This window comes from Podarcis pityusensis (assembly GCF_964106645.2).
Source record: "Podarcis pityusensis genome assembly, chromosome: 12".
Taxonomy (NCBI): Eukaryota; Metazoa; Chordata; class Lepidosauria; order Squamata; family Lacertidae; genus Podarcis; species Podarcis pityusensis.
In genome coordinates, this window is record NC_138037.1 from 47,132,038 (window position 1) to 47,157,359 (window position 25,322).

The 25,322-nt window shown below is 46.7% G+C and overlaps 1 protein-coding gene and 2 long non-coding RNA genes across 8 annotated transcripts in view; 2 read left to right on the plus strand and 1 right to left on the minus strand.

The window, feature by feature from the left end:
• The window catches only part of LOC308459473 (lysosomal acid phosphatase-like), an 84,729-nt gene that overhangs the window by 41,266 nt on the left and 18,141 nt on the right, over positions 1-25,322 (plus strand). Inside the window, exons 1-2 of one of the 6 annotated variants that reach the window (XM_080975004.1) lie at positions 183-338; positions 18,840-19,617. The exons of 1 other annotated variant lie outside the window; for it this stretch is intronic. In XM_080975004.1, the coding sequence (XP_080831130.1) occupies positions 19,540-19,617 (78 nt within the window). In that variant the 5' untranslated portion in view covers positions 183-338; positions 18,840-19,539. Of the gene's footprint in view, positions 1-182; positions 339-10,443; positions 11,392-18,429; positions 19,618-25,322 lie in introns of those variants that run through there. 4 more of the 6 variants (XM_080975011.1, XM_080975009.1, XM_080975010.1 and 1 more) reach the window with 4 other exon arrangements.
• On the plus strand, positions 9,702-16,888 carry LOC308459564. The gene is made up of 4 exons (XR_013978153.1): positions 9,702-9,829; positions 12,249-12,354; positions 13,414-13,702; positions 16,217-16,888. It is a non-coding gene; the product is annotated as an uncharacterized lncRNA (long non-coding RNA).
• LOC308459580 lies at positions 17,068-18,933 on the minus strand. The gene is made up of 2 exons (XR_013978180.1): positions 18,831-18,933; positions 17,068-17,540 (listed from the first exon to the last, which is right to left on the minus strand). It is a non-coding gene; the product is annotated as an uncharacterized lncRNA (long non-coding RNA).

Below are 25,322 nucleotides of genomic sequence, written 5' to 3' on the forward strand. Positions count from 1 at the left end.
GCTGCCGGTGGAGGAGCCAGCTCCCCCCCCCCCCCCGCTGCCAGGGAAAAGCTCCAAAAAAGGCCGCAACGTGCCTAACTGAGCACGCAAAATGTGGCCTAGCAAATTCCCCCCCCCCCCAGGCAAAAGTAAAGAAGGCCGGTTACTTACCTCAGTCCGGCCGCCTGGATACACTCCTGATCTTGATCCTGGAAGGAAGAAAGGCAAAAGAGGCTTGAGCCCAGGAGTCAGCCTCTTTTCCTTTTGGCCTTAGGCCCACCCCGGCCGGCCGTCCATTGTCCTCCCTGACCGAGGGCAGGTCAAAGGCCAGCTCAAGCAGGTGGGTGGCACCCGCCCAGGTGAGCCTCGCTCGGTGCCGCAAACCCTGCCCACCTGTGGGGAAGGGAGGGCAGATATTGTAATGATAAATACTTAGTTCCTGGGCCATGTCACAGGCTCACACCTTATTCATGTCTTAAATGTGCCCTTAAGACAGGATTTGTGAGGAAAGAGGCAATGGGGAGGTTTCCCACTTTGACCTTGCAGAGAAAACATTTACTCAGTTTAGGAATCAAAATGGTTCCAGGTTGGTCTTCCTGTACTGTGCTTGGTTGGTACACTTATGAACATTACCATATATCTAAGACCATAAAATTCCTATCACAGGAGTGTCCTTCCTTTTGGAGAAAAACCATGGGGCACATCCTCCTAAGTCCTGGCATCTGCCGTGTGGCAAGTGTGGTCCTCCAACCCCACAAAACTTGGCACTTGCTCCTCTGTCCTTGACTATATTACAAAAAAGCCATAAATCAGTAGCCATCAAATTAAACTTCCAGATGAATTTTAGAGTCTCCTCCCCTTTGTCTGCTCTTTAGAAAACACGGCTTTTTCCCTTCCCACCTTCACACACAGACAAAAAAGCTATTTCATAATTACTGGCAGGGTTGAAAGGTCCGTGATGCATCTGTTTTGTTAGTTGTGGCTTCACCATCTTCGGCCTGTTCTTGGGTCTGCTTCTCCCAAGTACCACAGGGAGGGAATTGAAGTATGTTGTATTGGTAAGCATGAGGTTTTCTCTTCATTGCTAACAATGAGTTATCCAAGCATGTACATTTCTGTTAGTTTGAAAAGGCTGGTTTCTCTTTTTTTCTTTTTCAATTTTTTTTATTGATTTCCCAAAGTTTTAAACAAACAAACAAACAAACAAACATAAATCATAACTGAACTTGGTCCAATCTTAGTAACATTGTGAAATGACTTCCTCAAATTCCCTTGACTGAATTTCATTATATATCATTGTACCGGTTTTCTAAAATAAAATCTCATAAAAATTTCCTTAGTCCTCTTAACATCTTTGTTTCTTTCGAAAAGGCTGGTTTCTCTTTCAGGTTCCATTTTCCTGCATAACAGAGCAGTCTCAACACAAAATTCGAAGGACATTTAGAATGAGAGGCTGCAGACACAGGACTGCCGGTGTTCTCACTTTGCCTTGTATTTCCAGTTCCTGACTCAGCTTCATAGTTGAGTTTCCCCCCATCAAACATGTTTGCCAGCCAATGCCTTATTAATCCTAGTTCTATAACTGAGTGTATTTACATGTATGACACTGAATTGATTCTATGGACTGCAGGTTCTTTTAGTTTGCTTGTTTCCTTTGGATTATACGTACAGGCTATAATAACTGCACTTGTTACCATCCCCGTGAATGTTACAATCATGTATGTTTTTAAAAATATTTTATATGTAAAAGAAGAAATGGTTTAAAATTATTTACATACAAGCTTTTTTTAAACAGAAAAACACATTTGCATGACAATCAGAGGTTGAGACCCTGGAAATTGGCAGAGTGAGTGGAAGTAATTGGGAACACTTCCAGTGTTTAATTACTGCATGATAGCCTGCTGTTAAAAGCTTGGGAATACAGCCAACGACAATGAAAAGTGGCAGTCCAGTGCAGAATTAGTATTTATCAATAAACACATCGAAGGCACATTAGAGTTGTTTTATCCCAGTTTCTTAATGATGATCATTGACCATGATAACAAAGGTTAGATTTTCAAAGGAAATTTTTCTAAGAAAATGCCTGAGATTTTTCAATTTCTCTCCCCAAAAGAGAAAAGGCCACTTTGCAGAATTTTATCTTACTTCTCTCCACTATTTTTTGTGACAGCAACCACCCTCCTCCTCTCCCACAAAGCCATGGATTGCTGATTGGTCCAAGGTATTGTTTTTTATTATTATTTATTTAATTGATACTCAAAAAAAGAAAAAAACAAGACAAGAATACAAACAGAACAGTAATAAAGACAATATTAGACAATAATCCAACTGCTAAAGTCCGTGCAGGCCCGACAGGGCGGCTTCTTCTTATTCGGTTCGGCGGCCGGCAGAGGCTGCCCCTCCGTGGGTTTTTCAGCCCCAGCCCTCGAGGCGGAGAAGGGGAAAGGGAAAGCGGGCGCCAGTCGGGACGTGCTGGGGCTGGGTGGGAGAAAAAGGAGGCTGAGAGTGGTTGTCAATGGCAACTCCAGTAGGCTGCTTCCCCTTCTCCTGTTTACGCTGGAGTCTTCTTTGGCTTGCCACGCCTGCGGGCTCTCTTCTGGCCAACGCTGCCAATGACAGATCTCAAAAACCTGGGGTCGGTGAGATTCGGAATTCGCAGCACCTTGCGCCTGCTGGACCTCCTGAGCGGAGCAGGTTGTGTCTTGCTCCTCGTGAAGTAGGGGGAAATGTGAGGAGTGTTGCAAGCCGGTGCAGAGGCCGAAGGTCTGGCCGAGATGGTCAGGGGCTTCTTCCTAACCCAGTGGAACACCAGTATCATACGCCTCTTGGATGGGTTGGACATGCTGAAGAAGGTGCTGGAGGCCCAAAGACCAGGGTGACTTCAAAGCGGAGGACGCAGCAGGCAGTTCCCTATCAATGGGGCCAAATCCAAGCTAATGTTAGCTCCAGTCCTGTTAAATCGATCCAGCAATTAGGAACGTTAAATAAGGTATTAATTCCTCAGGCAGTATGAAAAGACTCTATGTGGCTTTTCAATAGCTGGGAGCCCCCAACTACTGCCACTGTTGACAGCCTGTTGCCCCTTAAATCTGCTTGAATGGGTTATGTCACAATGGTTCCTTAAGCCTTCATCAGGTGTTTGTGAGCATGAAAATGATGTTGGGATTTTCAGCAATGAAGGCTCAGGCATAACATACTGTTTGAAAGTCTGAACATTTCCTCTTTTTTTATTTAAAAAAAATTTATATGCCACTTTTATAATTGATACACAAATTATTAGGAGAGTAAGTTAAAAATATACTGTAGTTTATTCACTTATAGGCTAGTTTACATACTTTATTCCTTCTTATACTTCTATCCCACCTTTCCTCCACAGAACATATACACTTCTGCCTCCACCTTCTCCATTTTATCCTGACAGCAATATTGTGAGCTAGGGCCATAGCTCAGTGGTAGAACAACTGCTTAGCATGCAGAAGGCATCAGGTTCAGTCCCCAGCATCTCCTGGTGGGACTGGGAGAGATCCTGCCTGAAATCTTTTTATTATTATTATTATTATTATTATTATTATTACTTTATTAAAGATTTTCTTGTTCTGCAGTGGATTAATAATAATAATAATAATAATAATAATCCCGCTGCCTGATAAAACTTCAACAATAAAGATTGCTTTAAATAAAGAACTGGGATTTTGGAGCTCACCTATTTCAATTGCCATCTGCTAGAGTTTGCATGGGCAGCAGGATTTTCCTTGTGTAGCTGGTTGTTGTTGTTTTAATGCCAGGCTGCTTCTAGGTCACTTGGGAGACGCTGTGTCTCCTTGCCCTCTTCCAGCCGAGAGCAGGGGTGTTTGCTCCAGTGTGTCGTTTCTGAACAAGTGGCTTCCATGTGGGGAAGGACGTTCGTGTGTGAAATATACTCAGAGTCGCAAAGTGATTTCATGCTCTTTATTCAGCTCATAGTGGTGAGGAGGAATGAATGAATGTCCCCTCACAGTATCTGCTTTATATACATTATTTACACAATGGGCTGCACATGATTGGCTAATTCTGGAATTCTACTGTAAGCCAATCAGGTTGTGGATTCACTTCTATCTGGAGCAGGATTGGGTGGTTCCTGCCAACCAATCATACTGCTGCATTGTTCTAGGACCAATCAGACTGCTGCATTCTGAATCCTATTGTTCTAGGACCAATCAGACTGCTGCCTTTTGGATCCTATTGTTCTAGGACCAATCAGACTGCTACAGTTTGGATCCTATTCAACTCAGTACATAACACCCCTCCCCTCTAAGTTCCAGTCCTGCCCGGGAGGTCGCATTCATAGTCCTCAAGGTATGCCGGCGGCCTACGTGTGCGTTGTGGCCTGGGGTGTTCCCTGGTCCGGGCTCCGGGTTCTGGCTCGTGTTCCAAGGATGCTGGCTGTGATGCGGCTGTTTGGTCTGGTGCAACCGGCTCGCTCAGTCGTGGTTCTGGTTCCGGTGTCCTTTCGGCCTCACGGGTCCTCTCTGTATTTACTGATTCTGCCTCTCCTGCTGGCCCCTCCTGCTCTATGGGCCTCACTGCCCCGCTGTTCCCTTGGGACTCCTCTGACCTGTCCTCCTCCTGGTTTTCTCCCGGGAATCGTCGCCGTATCTGGTCGCAGTGGCGGCGCCAGCATTGCCCCCCATCCGTTAGCACCTCGTACGACACGGAGCCAGTGACCCTGGTGATTGTGGCGGGTACCCATGCTGGGCCTGCCCCAAAATTCTTTGCGTACACTGGGTCCTGGGCCTCGAAGGTCCGGGGGTTCCTGCCTTCCCCCACCACTACCTCATCCTGAGCTCTATCGGGGTGAAGGCGGTCCAATCTGATTGCAAGGCGCCGACCCATTAGTAGTTCAGCGGGGCTCCGGCCAGTCGTTGAGCTGGGGGTGCTGTGCTGTGCTAGAAGGAATGTGGCAAGGCGGTACTCCCAGTCCCCTTGCGTCATGCGGCGAAGGGTGTCCTTGGTGGTCCGCACCATGCGTTCTGCTTGGCCATTGGTGGCAGGGTGGAACGGCGCCGAACGGATGTGGCGGATGGCGTTCTGCGCTGTGAAGGTTTGGAATTCTCCTGACGTAAATGCAGTCCCGTTGTCTGAGACGAGAGTGTCAGGGAGCCCGTGGGTTGCAAACAGCCTGCGTAGTACCCGGATGGCTGCGGACGTGGAAGTGGACGGTACCAGTGCGACTTCCAGCCATTTGGTGTAGGAGTCCACCACTATGAAGAATGTTTTCCCCTGAAAGGGGCCAGCGAAATCCACATGCAGGCGTGACCATGGTGCTCGGGCGGACTCCCAGGACTGGACTGGGGCCCTTGGGGGGTCTGGGCGGGATTCTTGGCAGGCCTGGCAGTGTTTGACCCAGGCCTCTATCTCTCCATCGATCCCCGGCCACCACACATAACTCCTGGCAAGGGCCTTCATTCTTACTACCCCTGGATGTGTCTCGTGTAGGGCTGTGAGGACCCTTTTGCGGAGGGGCTGGGGAACAACGACTCTGCTTCCCCATAACAGGCACCCCTTGTGGGCCGACGGTTCATGTTTGCGGGTTGTGTAGCCGGCGAATTCTGGCCCGGGGCTGCTGCTGGGCCATCCCCTCCACACCCAGTCCAGGACCCGGGAGATGACCCTATCTTTCTTGGAATGGTGTGCAACTTCTTGTGCCTGAATGGGGCGGTCGGGAAGCAGCTCCAGGCTCATAACCTCTTGTGCAGGTGCTGGGTCAGGGCCTGTTTCCGGTAGTGGTAGCCTGCTGAGGGCGTCCGCATGGCCCATCGCCTTCCCAGGTCGGTGAATCAGTGCATACTGGTAGCTGGCAAGGAAAATTGACCACCTGAGGACGCGAGGAGACAGCACTTGGGGGGTCTGCTTTTCGGGGGCAAACAAGCCAAGCAACGGCTTGTGGTCAGTCACCACGGTGAAGGGCCGCCCGTACAAGAAATCATGGAATTTTTTTACTCCCTTTACGATTGCCAGACCCTCCTTGTCGATTTGCGAGTAGTTCCGCTCGGTTGTGTTGAGTGTCTGGGAAAAGTACGCCACCGGTACCTCTCTTCCATCCGGGAGTTGGTGCCCCAGGACAGCTCCAATGCCATAGGGTGAGGCGTCGCATGCTAGCACCACCGGCAGCCTCTCGTCGAAGTGTGCCAAGACCGAGTTTGAGACAAGCAAGTCCTTGACTGCCTGGAATGCGGCCTCCTGGCGCTGGCCCCACACCCAAGGGGCCCGCTTGTCCAGGAGTCTGTGTAGGGGCTCTGCTACCGCCGCCTTGTGGGGAAGGAAGGAATGGTAAAAGTTCAATAGTCCCAAGAAGGCCTGAAGTTCAGTCTTGCTCTTGGGCGCTGGGGCATCACAAATGGCCCGTACCTTGTCCCCAGTCGGGTGGACCCCTTCTGCGTCCACCATAAATCCCAGGAAGTCCACCTGAGGCACTCCTAGTAGACATTTTTCCCGCTTCACCTTGAGACCCGCCGTCTGGAAACGGTGCAGAACGGTGCGGAGGCGGTCCTCAAACTCCTCTGGTGTGGGGCCGGCAATCAACACATCATCGAAGAAGGGGGTGACGCCAGGAATCCCTTTAAGGAGAGAGTCCATTATATTCTGGAATATGCCTGGTGCCACGCTGACACCGAATTGCAGCCGCTTTACCCTGAACGCTCCTCTGTGCGTCACAATCGTCTGTGCCTCTGCTGTGGCCTCATCTACTGGCAGCTGTTGATATGCTTGGGCCAAGTCCAGCTTGCCAAAAATTTTCGACCCAGCCAGGGTGGCAAGGACATGGCTGACCACTGGCACTGGGTATGCGTGGGCCGTGAGGGCCTTGTTTATGGTACATTTGTAGTCTGCGCAGATGCGGACCGAACCATTAGGCTTGACGGGTGTGACGATTGGGGTTTCCCAGGGAGCATTAGGCACCGGCTCCAGCACTCCTTGCTCTACGAGTCGGTCCAATTCCTCGTCTATACGGGGTTTCAAGGCGAACGGGACCCGGCGGGCCTTGAGCCTGACCGGTCGTACTGCGGGGTCAAGCTGTAGCGCAATGGGGGGGCCCGTATACTGTCCCAATTTCCCATCGAAAACCCCTGGAAATTCCTTGCATATGGCGTCCACGTCCACTTGTAAGCTAGTGTGGTTCACCCCGGTGACAGCTAGCCCCAGTGGTCCAAACCATGCCAATCCCAGTAAGCTAATGTAGGGGCCCTTGACCACAAGCAAGTCCAGTTGCCGCGTCCGCCCTCGGTATTGCACCCTGAAGGTCCCCACCCCCATTGTGGGGACCTTACGTTTCTGGAAGTCCCGGAGGGTGAATGGGGCCGGCCTGAGTTTGGGACCCCCAGTGGGACACAGTTTCCTTAAGGTCCTTGCCGAGATTATGGATAGAGTTGAACCCGTGTCAAGCTCCATGCGGCATGGGGCCCCCTCTATCTGTACCTCTACATAAATTTTCTCTACGTTGGGGTGGGGCAACTGGTATACCTGGAAGTCCGTGAGCTCCGTCGAGTTGCCTTGGTGCGTTGGGCCCCGGGACCTGGGGCTCTTGGATTGGTCATCTGATGCCTGGTGTCGGGTGGGCCGAGCCCGACACACCCGGGCGATGTGTCCCGATTTTCTGCACTGCCTGCACTCTGCGTTGCGGAAACGGCAGGTCCTCCTCTCGTGACTCTCCCCGCAGCTTGCGCAGTTCCCTCCTTCTCATCGAGGCAGCTGTGGTCTGTGCGCTGCTTGAGTGCGCTGCTGTACTCGGTGCACCTCCTCCCTGTCGGATCCTGAGTCGTCGGTGAGGTCTTCATGGTGGACCCTCGGTTGGGATGGCAGGCTCGGCCGTGCCTCTTGGGTCGACCTCTCGGCAGCTTCTGTTGCCAGGGCCTCCTCCAGAGCGACCTGGAACGTTAGGTCCTTCTTAGCGTAGAGGCGTCGTTGCAGCTTCTCATCCTTCAGGCCACCGACGAGGCGGTCACGAAGCATGTTCTCCAGCTCTGAGAAGTTGCAGAACCGGGCGGCTTGGCGGAGAGAGGTCACAAACCCAGTTATGGTTTCCCCAGGGGCTTGCCGCTTTGCGTAGAAGGCATTTCGACGAGCCACCACTGAGGGCTGCGGCGAAAAGTGCCCCTTCAGCTGTTCCATTATTGTTTTGTATGGAACAGTAGCGACGTCTTCAGGCGCAAGGAGAGCCCGGGCGATTTCAAACGTCTCCTCTCCGCAGACGCTGAAGAATATCGCCCTCTTCTTGGCGTCTTCTTCGTCGGTGACCCCTTTGGCTTCTAGGAGGAAGGTGAAACGGGAGGCGTACGCTTCCCAGTCTCCAGATGCTGGGTTGAATGGCGAGAAGCTGCTGTTGGCTGCCATTCTGAGTTCCTTGTGCCCCGGAGCTGAAGCCTGGATACACGGTGCGAGGCAGCGGTGCGGCAGTTGGCGGTGCTGCGGTGCTGTGTGTGGCAGTCAGCTCAGCGGGATCCCATCCTCGTCGCCAGTGAAATATACTCAGAGTCGCAAAGTGATTTCATGCTCTTTATTCAGCTCATAGTGGTGAGGAGGAATGAATGAATGTCCCCTCACAGTATCTGCTTTATATACATTATTTACACAATGGGCTGCACATGATTGGCTAATTCTGGAATTCTACTGTAAGCCAATCAGGTTGTGGATTCACTTCTATCTGGAGCAGGATTGGGTGGTTCCTGCCAACCAATCATACTGCTGCATTGTTCTAGGACCAATCAGACTGCTGCATTCTGAATCCTATTGTTCTAGGACCAATCAGACTGCTGCCTTTTGGATCCTATTGTTCTAGGACCAATCAGACTGCTACAGTTTGGATCCTATTCAACTCAGTACATAACAGTGTGGGTTCTGCTGCAGAGTGTGGGCAGGCAGCAGGAGAGATCGGGAGGGAAAGCCACTTTGAGAAGGAGCAGCTTGCACCCTGCACCCAAGGGCACCCCACCCCTAACTTCTCCTGGGAAGATACAGTCAGCCCAGGACGTCCATCTTCTCTCCTCCTAGGCCTTTTCACTGCTTCTCCTTCTTGCTGTTGTTGTTTAGTCGTTTAGTCGTGTCCGACTCTTTGTGACCCCATGGACCAGAGCACGCCAGGCACTCCTGTCTTCCACTGCCTCCCGCAGTTTGGTCAGACTCATGTTTGTAGCTTCTTGCAACCCAACCTCTTGCTACCCAACCTCTTTCTTCCTGCCTCTGCTCATCCAACACCCCACCCTCTGACAGTCCTGGATCACTCTGGTTCACCTCACCTGACCCACAGCAATCCGGGGCTGCCTCCATCTGATTCAAGTGAACCATGGATCCCCCAGAATAGGCCCCATTCAGTTCAGGATTCAGCCCAGTCTGGAGCACAACCACCATGTATACCTTACTAGTGAGATAAATATTTGCATCCAGCCATCTGTTACATGACAGGCACTGAAACTGCCTGGTCTCCCTGTACAGTGGTACCTTGGGTTACATACGCTTCAGGTTACAGACTCCGCTAACCCAGAAATAGTGCTTCAGGTTAAGAACTTTGCTTTAGGATGAGAACAGAAATCGTGCTCTAGTGGCGCGGCGGCAGCAGGAGACCCCATTAGCTAAAGTGGTGCTTCAGGTTAAGAACAGTTTCAGGTTAAGAACGAATCTCCGGAACGAATTAAGTACTTAACCCAAGGCACCACTGTACAGACAACATCACTTCTGACTCCCTGTGTTCAGTTTCTGCCAAGGGCTAACGTCAACATGGTCCACTGATGGTTGGCTCTGCTTTGGCAATGTGATGTACCTGAGCTTTTTAACATTCTCTTGCTCAGTGAACACTTAATCTACGGAGCTAATTGGTATTGTACTGTGCTGATGTCCTCATTGACTGACCATGCTGTGGAACCTTGATGCATGTAATTATTTGCCCATGCAAATACTCTCCTTTGGAGCATGAGATTCTGTGTCTATGCAGAATAGCTTATAAATAAACTTGGGCTAAAGGTTGTCCCCATCACTTACATTTCTGTACCTCTGTCCTGGATACATTACTATGCTTACTGGCAACCAGGAACAGCCAGTGTGGTGAAGCAGTGGTGTGTTGCTGCCCCCGTGACAGCAGGGTCACTGCTGCTTGCTGGGATGGGGCAGGGCAGGGGGCAGCATGACTGGGGCTGTGTGGGCACCCCAGCAGGGGCCCTTCCAGTGTACCCACCTAGCCCCACCTTCCTGCCCTGCTCTGTCTCTCACACTGCCCCAGTGACACTGCTGTTGGGAGGGTAGTGGCACTGTAACATTTTGCCTCGCCAGCTGCTCCTGTTGGCATCAGACAGGTTAAACTCTTTCTTAACCAGGCTGGTCTTCAACCCTTATCCCAGGTAGGGTTGTGTGTGTTCTGCGCTCTTTGCCCAGGAAACCGGTGCAGGGGGATGGGGAAGAGGAGGAGGTGACCTACAGTCAAAATGTCTAATTTGACCTACAGTCAAAATGTCTACAGTCTAATTCTAAAACAGGAAGTGTACTGTGCTGCAGAATATTTATAATATTCCCACATATATTTGCTCACCAAAAATTCATTCAAGAAAAAGAATTGTTCTCCCATTTTGATTGTTCTTCTGGTGATATAAATAAACTATGAGATTGTGCAAGGTCTTGGACAAACTCCCCCAACTCAGCAACTATTAGTCCTTGGACTGCTGGATGGGCACCAGAATGTGATTCCTTTCAGTCTCACAGTCCGAAGACAACTGACAGTTGTTGGAGCTGGAGAAGGGAGGGCAGGGAGCAAGTTGCCTGCAGCTGTTCCTTCTCTGGCCAGTTGGAGGAGTCCAGGCTCTTCTCCGTATTGCCATGACATTCGTCCTGCCCCTCTTGGCAGCAGTGCCACTACGTTTGCTGATTTATTTAGAAGATTTCCATCTCACCCACCATTGGATCGAGCGGTCACCTTCAAACTGCCACGATGTTCTTCCTGGAAGGCTGAATGTGCAACCTCCCCATCACCCGTCGTTCTCTAGCCATTAGCAGAGAGCGGAGTGTCCTTCCTTTTGGAGAAAAATCATGGGGCACATCCTCCTAAGTCCTGGCATCTGCCGTGTGGCAAGTGTGGTCCTCCAGCACCACAGAACTTGGAACTTCCTCCTCTGTCCTTGACTATATTACAAAAAAGCCATAAATCAGTAGCCATCAAATTAAACTTCCAGATGAATTTTAGAGTCTCGTCCCCTTTGTTTGCTCTTTAGAAAGCATGGCTTTCTCCCTTCCCACCTTCACACACAGACAAAAAAGCTATTTCATAATGACTGGGCAGGGCTGAAAGGTCCGTGATGCATCTGTTTTGTTAGTTGTGGCTTCACCATCTTCGGCCTGTTCTTAGGTCTGCTTCTTCCAAGTACCACAGGGAGGGAATTGAAGTATGTTGTATTGGTAAGCATGAGGTCTTCTCTTCATTGCTAACAATGGGTTATCCAAACATGTACATTTCTGTTAGTTTGAAAAGTTTGGTTTCTCCTTTCTTTCTTTTTCAAATTTTTTTAATTGATTTTCCAAAATTTTAAACAAACAAACATAAATCATAACTGAACTTGGTCCAATCTTAGTAACATTGTTAAATGACTTCCTCAAATCCCCTTGACTGAATTTCATTATATATCATTGTACCGGTTTTCCAAAATAAAATCTCATAAAAATTTCCTTAGTCCTCTTAACATCTTGGCTGGTTTCTCTTTCAGGTTCCATTTTCCTGCATAACAGAGCAGTCTCAACACAAAATTCAAAGGACATTTAGAATGAGAGGCTGCAGACACAGGACTGCCGGTGTTCTCACTTTGCCTTGTATTTCCAGTTCCTGACTCAGCTTCATAGTTTAGTTTCCCCCATCAAACATGTTTGCCAGCCAATGCCTTATTAATCCTAGTTCCATAATTGAGTGTATTTACATGTATGACACTGAATTTATTCTATGGACTGCAAATTCTTTTAGTTTGCTTGTTTCCTTTGGATTATACGTACAGGCTATAATAACTGCACTTGTTACCATCCACATGAATGTTACAATCAAGTATGTTTTTAAAAATATTTTATATGTAAAAGAAGAAATGGTTTAAAATTATTTACATACAAGCTTTTTTTTAACGGAAAAACGCATTTGCATGGCAATCAGAGGTTGAGACCCTGGAAATTGGCAGAGTGAGTGGAAGTAATTGGGAACACTTCCAGTGTTTAATTACTGCATGATAGCCTGCTGTTAAAAGCTTGGGAATACAGCCAACGACAATGAAAAGTGGCAGTCCAGTGCAGAATTAGTATTTATCAATAAACACATCAAAGGCACATTAGAGTTGTTTTATCCCAGTTTCTTAATGATGATCATTGACCATGATAACAAAGGTCAGATTTTCTTTTTAAAAAAAATAATTTTTATTAACAGACCGATCAAATCAAATCAAATCACATAAATTCCAAATTACAAAGCCGAATTTTAAATTTTTTGTTGGGGGTACCCATGTTTCAAGTTCCGAAAGGGATCCAATCATCTTGTTGTTACTGCTGCTTTAATGTCCACAAATCTGTCCAAATAATGTTCACAATTCTATCCAATCCTTTCTTGTTATTTTCCACATCTCTTCTTTTTATTTTCATATATTTTTCCTTTCTCTTTGTGACCTCTGATAGTCTCCACAAGCGGGTTGAAACAATTTGTAATCCTGTGTGGGTTTTTGCTCGTTAATCTTCACAGATCTGTCGCTCCCTTTCTCAGTCCTCTGAGGAGGTTCTGTCAGTCCATAGCTTCCTCCTCCCGATCATCAATCTTTCGACAGAACCTGCCAAGATGGCGACTCCCTTTTTATTACTGCGTCATTCCAAGAGCCCTTGTTCTTTTCTCGATCTCTATAAGCCAAACTTTTGGTTAGTAATTCATTTCCACACAGTTTTTAATCATCCTGCTTAGGTCAGTTATGCGACGGTTCTTTCTTGGGGAGGGGTTATTGGATAATCACATAGAAGAAAAGAAAAAAGTTTTTCCCCCCCATCCAGTCCCGCTCCGACATACCGAACCTTTGATGTATCTTCTTCAGATATATTCTTGTTAAATCCAACCCGCTGCTCTACTTTCCCAGAGGTCACTTCAATTAGCAGTCTTCACTCCCGTTCTTCACTTGAAATATGTGCATTTGCTTCTCTCTCTAATTGCTTATTTCGAGCTGCTGCAACTAGTGCACGATCAGAGACAGCGTCCGGGAGAGCTTTGTGCCTAGTGCCCTCACCCCCTTCTTTCGAATCCAGGGGTGATTTATGGCCACAGCAGGCAAGGCAGTGTTCCCCATTTCCTTGGGGCAACAAGGGAGGCTGCATACTCCCATATCAGCCTCTTAATTACCTCGTGTGAGCCGGAGAGATGTTATTGTCGGCCATCTTCCAATGCGCCCCTAGCGGCCCCCAACAAAGGTTAGATTTCCAGAGGAATTTTTTCTAAGAAAATGCCTGAGATTTTTCATTTTCTCTCCCCAAAAGAGAAAAGGCCACTTTGCAGAATTTTCTCTTACTGCTCTCCGCTATTTTTTGTGACAGCAGCCACCCTCCTCCTCTCCTACAAAGCTATGGATTGCTGATTGGTCCAGGGTATTGTTTTTTATTATTATTTATTTAATTGATATTCAAAAAAAGAAAAAAACAGGACAAGAATACAAACAGAACAGTAATAAAGACAATATTAGACAATAATCCAACTGCTGAAGTCCGTGCAGGCCCGACAGGGCGGCTTTTTCTTATTCGGTTTGGCGTCCCGTCCGCTGCCCGTCCGCAGGTTTTTCAGCCCCGGTCGTCGAGGCGGAGAAGGGGAAAGGGAAAGCGGGTGCCAGTCGGGACATGCTGGGGCTGGGCGCCGCCAGGTTGGGTACTTAGGTTAGGCCACGTTTGGGCCAGGTTAGGCCGCTTCCCCTTTTCCTGTTTCCGCTGGAGTCTTCTTTTGCTTGCCAAGCTTGCGGGCTCTCTTCCGGCCAATGCTGCCAATGACAGATCTTAAAAACCTGGGGTCGGTGAGATTTGGAAATCGCAGCACCTTGCACCTACACTGGCCAATATTTGTGTATGGTGCGTATCAATTACCGTGCAGTTCAGTATTGCTTGCACTGGCTTCAATTGGGTACGATGCCAGGCAGTGATTAGTTCAGTATTAACTACACTGGCCCCTAGGAGTTAAATTGCGTAACGCGTATACTGCAAATGAAACGTGCTATATTTATTATTAATGCTTATTATTATATTTTTTTATTTTATTTATTTATTTATTGTTTGTTTGTTTATTATTATTATTTATTTATTTATTTATTATTTTTTTAAATTTATTTATTACTTACTATCAATATTATTACTAATTATATATATGTAAAAAATGTTTCTTCAAATTGAACTCGGGCTCTGTTAAATGACCCCCCCCCCAGGTGGCCCGGTGATTTAGGAAGTGGGCGGGAAGGCGAGTAGGCACAGATTCGTTGCACTGCTCTGAAGTCGGGCCGGGGGATGCCTCATGCAAGATGGCCGCCAAAAGGAATACCACGTGGCCTCCCAAAATGGCTGCTCAATGCAGTGGTAACTACGGCAACTGCTAAGAAATTCTAAACCCCCACGTAGTGTCCGGCACCGGCACTGTACTAAGCCGCAGCTGGGCAGAAATTCCCCTGTACAATGTCTGTGCCCCCCAACACAAATTAAAAGAAGCCCCACACCAAATCCGTACTTTAAATGAAACGTGACGCCAAGGAAACCCTCAGGAGGAAAAAAAATTTAAACCGCACACGGTATAAGACCAACCAGTCCCCAAGATCAAGCTTCTTCCCTTTATACTTTACCGATCCTTAATTTACGGCAGCGAGCGGGACATGGGTGGGAAGGCAAGCGGAAGAAATTCTCAGGCACTTGGGGTGATGAAACGGCAGCCGCTTTGGAAGCCACCGAAGCCGGCCGAACAAGGGAAGCCGGCGAGATCAAGAGAAGCTGGAATGAGAAATGGAGACCCTTGCAGCTGGAGCCCGGACAGGAGCAGCAAAATCCATGCGCCGGTTGAAAAGAGTGATTTCAGCTCCGCTGTCGGAGGATAGAAGCTGCAGTGTGGAGCGTGGCAGACTTGGGCAGGATTCAACGCAAATGGTAAGTGGGAAAACCTTCCCGGATTCAAGGGAATATGTTCCCTACAAGAATTTTTCAACCTCAACCTTAATAAAGGAACAGATCTAAATATGATTTGGGATGCCAGTAAGGCGGTAATGAGAGGCTTTTTAATCAAACAAAGTGCATGCATATACACCCACCCCCACTTCCACACACCACGGAAGCTCGAATTTTGCTAGCCCAAAGATGGAAAATGAGCGAGATCCCTCGTAAGGAAGACTGGCAACTTAAGATGATAGAATTTGCAGAAGCAGCAAGTTTAACATAGAATAAGAGGGAAAGAATCTTTATTCAAAGAGGAGTGGAAAAAATTTACTGAATATTTAGAAAACAATTGTGTACAATTGAAAACGCTGGTAGTGTTTAGATAAATTCAACAGTATGGTAAATATTTGAAGGATGTAAAATGGAGAAATGATTAGATTTGCTATAATAAAATATGCAGGAATGATGATAAGTAAAATGAACCATGAAAGGGGAAGGAGGGAAGTCAATTGTTACATCATATTATGTAAAATGTTTATTTTGAGATGTATAAACTGAAAAATTAATAAAAATTGTGTTTTTTAAAATGCTAAATAATTTTATTTCATTTTTAACAGGGATGGGGAACGGATGTATGTAGGAAGACACTCTCGGGAGATTTATGCCTTTACAAAATGCCGCTGGCACCCAAAGCTCATCACGTGTCAATCTGCTCATCCCACTTGGCGGCGTCAGGCAGCTTCATGTTTTGCCATATGAAATCGAGAAACATGGAGGCCTGCAGTAACCGGCCCAGCCTCTGGAAGTGCCGTTCTGTGTATGGTAGGAGAGACTCCACAGCTGCTTTGATCCCTTCGTATTGCAAGAGGCTCTCTGGCGTCTCATGCTTGAGGAGGGTTTCCACCACTGCCTGAGTCTTGAGGTAGTTCCGCGAGTTTGTGTTCCATGTGATGGAAAACTTCAGCACAGCCTCTTTCTGATCATTCCGAAGCTTCAGGAGGTTCTTTTCCAAGTCTTCTTTTCCATTAGCCTCCTTAAGAATAGCCGGTCCGACTGCTTCCTCTGATCCCGTATCCAACTCCTTAAGTCCGTGCAGGCCCGACAGGGCGGCTTCTTCTTATTCGGTTCGGCAGCCAGCAGAGGCTGCCCCTCCGCGGGTTTTTCAGCCCTGGCCCTCAAGGCAGAGAAGGGGAAAGGGAAAGCGGGCGCCGGTCGGGACGTGCTGGGGCTGGGCACTGCCATGTTGGGTGTGCGCAAAGCATGCTGGGCCAGAAGGGGCCCGCCCATTCGGGGGGGGGGAAGGAGGCTGAGAGTGGTTGTCAATGGCGGGGGCCACTAGGGGCGCCTTGGAAGATGGCCGACAATACCATCTTTCCGGCTCGCACGAGGTAATTTAGAGGCTGATTATGGGAGTATATCAGCCTCCCTTCTTCTTCCCAGGGGGTGGGAAGATGCTGCCTCACCCGCAGTTGCCCATAAATCACCCACGAGTTCGAAAGAAGGAGGGGGTGGGAGCACTGGTCGGAAAGCCCTCGAGCAAGCTTTGGAGCTCCCGGATACCGCTTTCAAGAGCGAAACTAGTTGCATTGATCAAGATAAATTAATTGGAGAAAGTAAATGCACATGTTTCGAGAGAAGTCAGGGATGTATTATCTGCTAAATAAATTTACCACTGAGAAGATAAGAGTGATGGGATGGAATGAACAGAAGACTACATCAAAGAATTACAGCCATGTAGGTATGTTGAACAGAATGGAAAGGGGGGGGGACTTTCTTTTTCATTATAATTTACCTAAGGAAACCCACCCCCCAGAAGAACCGTCACAATGACTGATAGCAAGTGAGACTGGAAAATAAAATGTGCGGAAACAAAAATATTAACAAAAGGTTTTATTTATTAGTATAATGTATTGGTATAATTTGGAATAATTAATATGATATGATTGGTTTGTTAAATGGAAAGTTAATAAAAACTATTTCAAAAAAAGAGAGAGAGAGTAGTTGTCAATGGCAACTCCAGTAGACCGCTTCCCCTTTTCCTGTTTCCGCTGGAGTCTTCTTTGGCTTGCCACGCCTGCGGGCTCTCTTCCGGCCAACACTGCCTATGATAGATCTTAAAAACATGGGGTCGGTCAGATTCGGAAATCGCAGCACCTTGCGTCTGCTGGACCTCCTGAGCAGAGCGGGTTGTGTCTTGCTCCTCGTGAAGTAGGGTGAAATGTGAGGAATGTTGCAGGCCGGTGCAGAGACAGAAGGTCTGGCCGAGATGGTAGAGGACGGCTTCTCTGCCAGGGGCGTCTTCCTAACCCAGTGGAACACCAGTATCATACGCCTCTTAGGTGGGTTGGACATGCTGAAGAAGGTGCTGGAGGCCCAAAGACCAGGGTGACTTCAAAGCGGAGGACGCAGCAGGCAGTTCCCTATCAATGGGGCCAAATCCAAGCTAATGTTAGCTCCAGTCCTATTAAATCGATCCAGCAATTAGGAATGTTAAATAAGGAATTAATTCCTCAGGCAGTATGAAAAGACTCTATGTGGCTTTTCAATAGCTGGGAGCTCCCAACTACTGCCACTGTTGACAGCCTGTTGCCCCTTCACTCTGCTTGAATGGGTTATGTCACAATGGTTCCTTAAGCCTTCATCAGGTGTTTGTGAGCATGAAAATGCTGTTGGGAGTTTCAGCAATGAAGGCTCAGGCATAACACACTGTTTGAAAGTCTGAACATTTCCTCTTTAAAAAAAAAATTACCAAATTTATATACCACTTTTATAATTTATATACAAATTATTAGGAGAGTAAGTTAAAAATATTTGTTCTTGTTTTTTAGTTGTTTAGTCGTGTCTGACTCTTCGTGACCCCATGGACCAGAGCACGCCAGGCACTTCTGTCTTCCACTGCCTCCTGCAGTTTGGTCAAAAGTTAAAAACATACTGTATTTTATTCACTTATAGGCTAGTTTACATACTTCATTCCTTCTTATACTTCTGTCCCACAGAGCGTATACACCTCTGCCTCCACCTTCTCCATTTTATCCTGACAGCAATATTGTGAGCTAGGGCCATAGCTCAGTGGTAGAACAACTGCTTAGCATGCAGAAGGCATCAGGTTAAGTCCCCAGCATCTCCTGGTGGGACTGGGAGAGATCCTGCCTGAAATCTTTTTTAAAAAATTATTATTATTTTATTAAAGATTTTCTTGTTTTACAGAAATATGTGTAATGTGTCTCGTATTTTTTCCATGTAACATTTTTACAAATCAGTTTCATTTGTTGAGACATTGGGGGGGAGGTGTGGAGGGCGGGAAGATGGGGGGGTTGGATGGCGATGTTTCTATTTTGCTTAATGTATGTAGAGTTTCGTGTCAGCGTTGCTTGTGCAGGTTCTCTGCTGTTCATTTGTCTTTCTTTGGTGGTGAGAGAGGTTGGGGTTGGCCTAAGGTGTGGTTCCTTGTTTGTGATTGGCTGTGGTGATCTTTGTTTTCGTGTGTGAGTGGGGTGGGTGGGTGTTTTGGATCAGGTTAGCCATATTGATTTGTATGCTGTTGGTGGATTCTTGTCATTGTCTTGTTGGGCTGTATATGTGATAAAGGGGAGCCATACCAGGGTGAAGGTGTCTTCTTCTTTTTGTCCCTGTGCTAGTTTCAGTTTATTGGTTAATTTTTCTAGTAGGGCTGTTTCCCATACTATTTGGTACCATTGGTCCATGCTTACTCCTGACAGGTCTCTCCAGTGTCTGGTTATGGTGTTTCTGGCTGCTGAAAGTTCATTTTGCCGGGCTGTGAAGCCGCTTGTCCCTTGCAGAAGTTTAAAGAACTGGTTTTTCCTGTTGTACCAGAGGAATGGAAAGCAGAATGTAACAGTTAATGTAGGACGGCATCGTAAATGAGAGGTAAAATAGGGTTGAAACAAACATGTGTAAAACGGATGTTTCATCTTTCAACATCCCAGCTTGACCTTCCTCTCAAAATCATAATAATTAGAGGGGCTGGACTGTTTGAGGTTCGAGGCTTTAGGAATGCAGCTTTTACCCCCCACCTTCATCCTGCCCCACCCTCGAGACACTGGAAAGCAGACTGCCCTGTTATCCTGGGAACTATAGTTCGTTAAGGCTGTCGGGAATTGTAGCTTTGTGAGGGGTAAAATGCAATTCCCAGTGTACTTTGGAGGAAAGCTACAACAATTGTTACCTAAAAAGGAGACAAGGCAGAAGACGTAAAGGCAGCCTGTTCTTCCTCCTTACTGATTCCTACTTTTTTAGCAAATACTTATTGGTAAAAAAATTCACTTCCTATCAGGCTTCAATTCCTTCATGCATCTTCTCCAAGTTTATTTGGAGTCAGTATGTTAACTAGTGTTGATTTCTTCTTATGCAATTTCTGTTACCCTCTTTGCCACAAGTACTTTCCAGGTAGTTAACAAAATGCAAGAAGTACCTTCGCCACCCCAGTTATCCTTAAACAACCCTATGAAGTGGGCTAGACTGTGTGGCTGCCCCAAGGTGAGTCAGTGTGCTTCATGGAAAAGTGGATTTGAACCCGGGTCTCCCTGGTCCTAGTCCTGCACGGTAACCGATACGTCACCCTGGCTTTCATGTACTATAGATGGACATAGATCTAAAAGGAATGCACATGTATACATAACATATAATGACTATCTGCATGTTTCCCAAATATATGTTTCTAAATATTGGCAGTGTTTTTGACCTTTCTGGATGTTGCTGTTATCTCTCATCTTCTACCAGGATGAAAAGGAAAGTCAAATAAAGGGCAAATCAGCAAATTAACATCCTCAGGAAGGAAACTGGAGAGCAAATAAGTTGTGGGACACCAGAAGCAATACATGACTGTTGGTGCTTTCATGCAGTCCTCCTCATCAGCATTTTCTTCTTCCCAGTGATGATTCTAATCAAATAAAAATCAGGCAAATAGTTGCAATAAATTAGTTTGAGCAAACACCACCAAATGCCACGTCATTTGCAAGTTAATGTGTATTTATACGCTGCTGAACTGTAAATTCTTGGGGTCGGGAAAGCGTCTGGGGGTTGGGGGGAAACAAGGATCTTTTTTGCAACGTTACTGACAGATATAAGGGTTAGGATAAAGCATTCCCAAGTGCTACTGAGCTTAATAATAATAATAATAATAATAATAATAATATATTTATACCCCAGCCTCTCTGGGCGGCTCCCAACATAATATTAAAAACACAATAAAACATCAGACATTAAAAACTTCCCTAAACAGGTTTGCCTTCAGATGTCTTCTCAAAGCAGATAGATGTTTATGTCATGTGACAAAGACATATGAGAGCAGAAGCAGCAAAGCAAGCTGGGAAGTGCTGGGACTGCACAATCATTTGGGCCTACTAAAGTTATTCAGGCCTAACTGCTGACTTCTAGGTGTTGAGTCACTCTGACATGTGACTTAGCAGCCAGTTTCACTTTGTGCTCTGTAAGATTTCAGTTGTGAACAGAGTCAGTCTGCCTCAGTTGTAAACAGAGTCAGTATGTAATCTCAGTCAAACTGTTTGGAACCATGTTGTTTATGAAGAAGTTTATTTTAACTCAGTAAAGATTTTATTCAATTAAAAACTCTGCATTATTAATTTACGCTGCACGTCAGTTTATTTCCTTGACATCTGACAGGAGGGCGTTCTACAGGGCGGGTGCCACTACCGAGAAGGCCCTCTGCCTGGTTGCCTGTAGCCTCACTTCTCACAATGAGGGAACCGCCAGAAGGCCCTCGGAGCTGGACCTCAGTGCCCAGGCAGAACAGGACGATGGGGGTGGAGACACTCCAATAATCTTTTTCAGAAACTCATTTACCTATTTCATGCACAAATCCTGTATTCTTCAAGCACCACTTTGTGGTAACCAATTGACGGAAACCAGCCGTCATTTTGGGGTGCAAGGCAAAGAAAAACACACACAAAGGCAATATTTCCATGGACGGAGGGTAAAAAGCTCCTTCCTCTCTCTCCTCCGATTTTATTATCCTTTGTTCTCTCCAGCCGCATGGCTGCATTCCAATGTCTCACGTTACCTCATCCGGTCAAGCTTTAACCCACCCACAAACCATATAGGGTTACACTGCCCAGAGGGGGGGGGACATAACTCCATATGAGGTCATGCATTCCAATACATTGTAAAGCTCAGAGTGCTGGTCAGCCGAGGTCAGGGGGCACCCTGCAATATTACAAGCCTTTACCATGGCTATGACTCCCACATGCCCTCTTTCTTTATTTAATTAATCAGTACCAATACGGTTATATCGAGTGCGATAGACGACTCATGTGAGACCGGAAGCGGGCCGCGGACTGGAGAACCATGCAGTACATACAGAAATTAAAGAAGGAATACATTGTATACAGCAACACAAAATAATGCAAATAACTACTATAATGATCACTAAAATCAATAAATGTCGAAGCCAACTTCCATCCGGAAGCCAAGAATATAAGAATTCTGATTCCAAGCTGCATGGTAGCTTCCTTTCTAGTTTATTAGCCATGCACTGGTGTCACTTCTATAGCACTGAAATTGGTCACTGTATGTTCCTGTAAGAGAACAAGAGCTATTAAAAGTGAAATTCAATGTATATTGACAGTTTGGATATATGCCCCATGATTCTTTCCCCTCCTTAATTTGAAAATAAATGGGTGCAGGCTCATGGAGGGTCAAGTGTACTGGGGGCCAAAAAGATTGCTTAGGGGATATAATATTAGTAAATTGAAAAGATCCATTGACAGGCACGCCATGAAGCATTATGCCTAAATGACTCGCAAAAGGGTGGCATGTGCATACATAACCAACATTTAGAAGCATGCAATAAACTGGTAAACATAATCATATCTTGCACAAAAATATTATTCCTCCATATCTTATGATAATTTTCTACCCTAAAAGTCTTATTCAACAATGCTGTTCTTATAGTTCGAGAGTGGCTGAGCCGTGGATGCTGCCAGCCAGAGTAGGATTCAGGCGACAGCTGCTTGCCAGCCGATAAGGTGAAATATGGTGGTTTCAACTGGACTGGGTCGTCTGCTTCTCTTCCTTGTATAATGGAGCAGCAAAAGATGGCAAGGCAAATGGTTAGGAAGGCGCACCCGCGGTTAAAGACTCGCCATGGCCGCACGCATCGAGCTGGAACCCACAAAGGCTTGTCCTCGACGTCCACTGCCGCTTACCCTCGTCCCCACGTGATCAGCGGGACAGGTCCATGCCATGTGGGATCGGGCAAGCGTCGGTACACCACCAAGGGGCAGGGGAGTCCACCAAGGGGCAGGGGAGTGCCTCCTCCTTCCTAAAATGCAATTAAGCGGGGGTATGGGTCCTAAGATGTGGACATAAAAATATGGTTAAGTACAAAAAGAACTTGGTGAACAGCCGAAGGGATATCTGCTATTGGTATGCTTCGGCCGCCAAGCTGTTTAAGCAATAGTGTTTTGAACGTCAGGTGTGCTCTTTCCACTATAGCTTGACCTGTGGAGTTAAAGGGTATGCCATGAGTTAATTTCACATTCCACAACATACAAAATTCTGAAAATGTTTTAGAGATATATGCTGGACCATTATCAGTTTTGATACGCGCAGGTTTACCCATGACTGAGAAACAGCGGATAGTGTGCTGAATGACATGCCAAACTGTTTCCCCCCTCATGGGCGTAGCCCATATGAATCCAGAGTGGGTGTCCACCGTGAGGTGAACCTTGGAGAGTGGAGCCAACACAGGTGTGTGTGTGACATCCATCTGCCAACACGCCAATGCAGACGTGCCCCTAGGATTGACAGCATCAAAAGGAATGGCCAGCTGAGATTTAGAACAAGAAGCACATTGGGAAACTATATCCCTTGCTTGGGCCAAAGGAATAGAAAACTGCTTTGCCAATGCTTTCGCAGGAAGGTGAAAGGTGTTATGACCTAGTATAGGATCAGAAAAGAGAGAAAAGGCAGAAATGTTCTTCAGTGCTGCATCTGCTCTTGCATTGCCCTCTGCTAAATACCCTGGGTGCGATGTGTGGGAGCGAAGATGTGCAACATAATAAAGGAACTCTCTGTGCTGAAGTAAGCTTGCAGGGAAAGAAACAAGGAAAACAAGTCAGAATCCAAGGAAGGAGTTATATAAGATATTGGTAAAATAGTAAAAAGGCGATATACATACTGAGTATCCACAATAAGATTGAAAGGTTGAGTAGAAAAGGATTGAAAGGCAAGAATCACAGCCGCTAGCTCTGCTCGCTGGGCAGAGGACTGTGGAGGGGTAAATAAGCATTTCCATTTTCCTCCCATGTCACCACCCCCCTACTTTTCGTTCCATCCGTGAAGAGGGTTAAAAATGATGACACCTATAAAATCATCTAAAGCAATTTGCATGGCAGCATTTGTTATCAATAAATGCTGCTGTTCAGTCTGTGAGAAAAGTAAATAAATTGAGGTAACATCATAACCGCTTAAAGTTATCGCTTGTGAATGTCCTTTGATAACAGTGTCTGATGTGGATTCAATTACTGAATAAATGTTCTTCGATGGGATGTGCGGTAAATGTAACCATTCTATAATGCAGATAGTCTTCTTCTTGTTCCGCCTGAGCATATAAAATTCCTGTTGGCACAATGGTGTAGCAAATACTGCCAGATGCAGCTTGTGTGCAGCACCTCTAGGTGGCACATGCAGAAAGGTTTCAATGCTTCACTCACAAAATGTTGACAAAGTGTAGGGGAGTTCCGCATGCCTTGAGGCAGGACAATCCACTGATATCGCTGGTTGGGCTGCGAATTGTGATATACTGGCAATGTAAAAGCAAACTGTTCCTTGTCTGCTGGAGCCAGTGGGATGAAGATGGTTCAATGTGGCCGAAAGTCAATTGTTCAGAAATAAGCTGTTCAGAAACAAGATGGTGCCATTGCTGCGGATTTTCCTTTTGGTGGAGGCCACCGTTCTACCCACACTGAGGTATCGGTGATCCTGGTTTGCCACGCTGGAAACGTTGTATCGGTGGCTACAGGCTGGTTTTTATTTTGCGCTGCCACCAGCAGATGAGCTGCTGTACCTACAGACTGACAAATGCGAAGCATGGCTGCTGTGTCTGTGGCAGGATTGTGTATTATCGGTTGTAACACAACCTTACAATCCTCATTGGCATTTCCAAAGGCCAATTGTTTGATAATTATTTGTTTGGCTTCAGGATTTTCAATTTGGCTACTCACTGCTGTAATCAGCCTGTCCATAAAGGAAGAATATGATTCTCTTGCCTCTTGCCTGATTGAACTCCACCTTGACTGAATACTGGGTTCTGGGATTTTTCTCATTGCTTGTTTAGCAGCAAGAGCAGTATCCCTCAATAAGATCTGCAGCAGTGTGGCTTGTACTGAAGCCTGAGCGAAAGGCTCACACCCCATCATGGCATCCATGACGTCTGCAAGGGTAATATTTGGATTATTCCCTCTTGCTTGTTGCAGTAAAGCAGGAGCATAACCACGACAGGCGATTTCCCATTCATGAGCAAATAATACACCAGCTGATGGGGGTAAAACTGTACGTGCCAAAAGCTTGATGTCATCTGGCACCAACAGCTGGGCTAATGTGGCTTCCAAAAGCGCCTGTGTGAATGGTGCTTGAAGTCCATTTGTCCTGACTGACAATTGGAGCTCTTTCAAGATTTTAAAGTCAAAAGGTTGGTGCTGGGCTTGAGTTCCTGCTAGAGCACCAGCAGGGGGCACAATAACAGGGAATGCCAGGGTATCCTGAGATAAGGAACAGGCAAGGGCTGCACGTTGAAAGGGGGTAGCTGGTTCTGCTGCTGAAAGAGCAGGGTCATTTCCAGCCAGACCACGGTATTTTTGCAGGATTGGGTCCTCTGGTGAGGAACTGTAATCTGGAGGTTTGGGTTCTGGAGCTGCTGGCAGGGCAAGGATTGGGACAGATGGCAGAACAGCAGACTGAATTAAAGAAGCTGGAGGTTGTGCTGGCAATGCAGCCAGGGAGATATTTTTTGGTGATAAAGAACCCATAGCATATCGAACCTTGCACCAAGCATTTAAAATCCGAACACTTATGTTGGGGAGCTCATGAAAATGTTCACCAATCTTGTCCCAATGTTTTAATTCGCATGTTCCATTCAAAGGGAACCAGGGATAATGTTCATCAATGCACAGAATGAGCTGTATCAAATCACCCTCAGGAACTTCCAATTTGTTGGAGGAGAG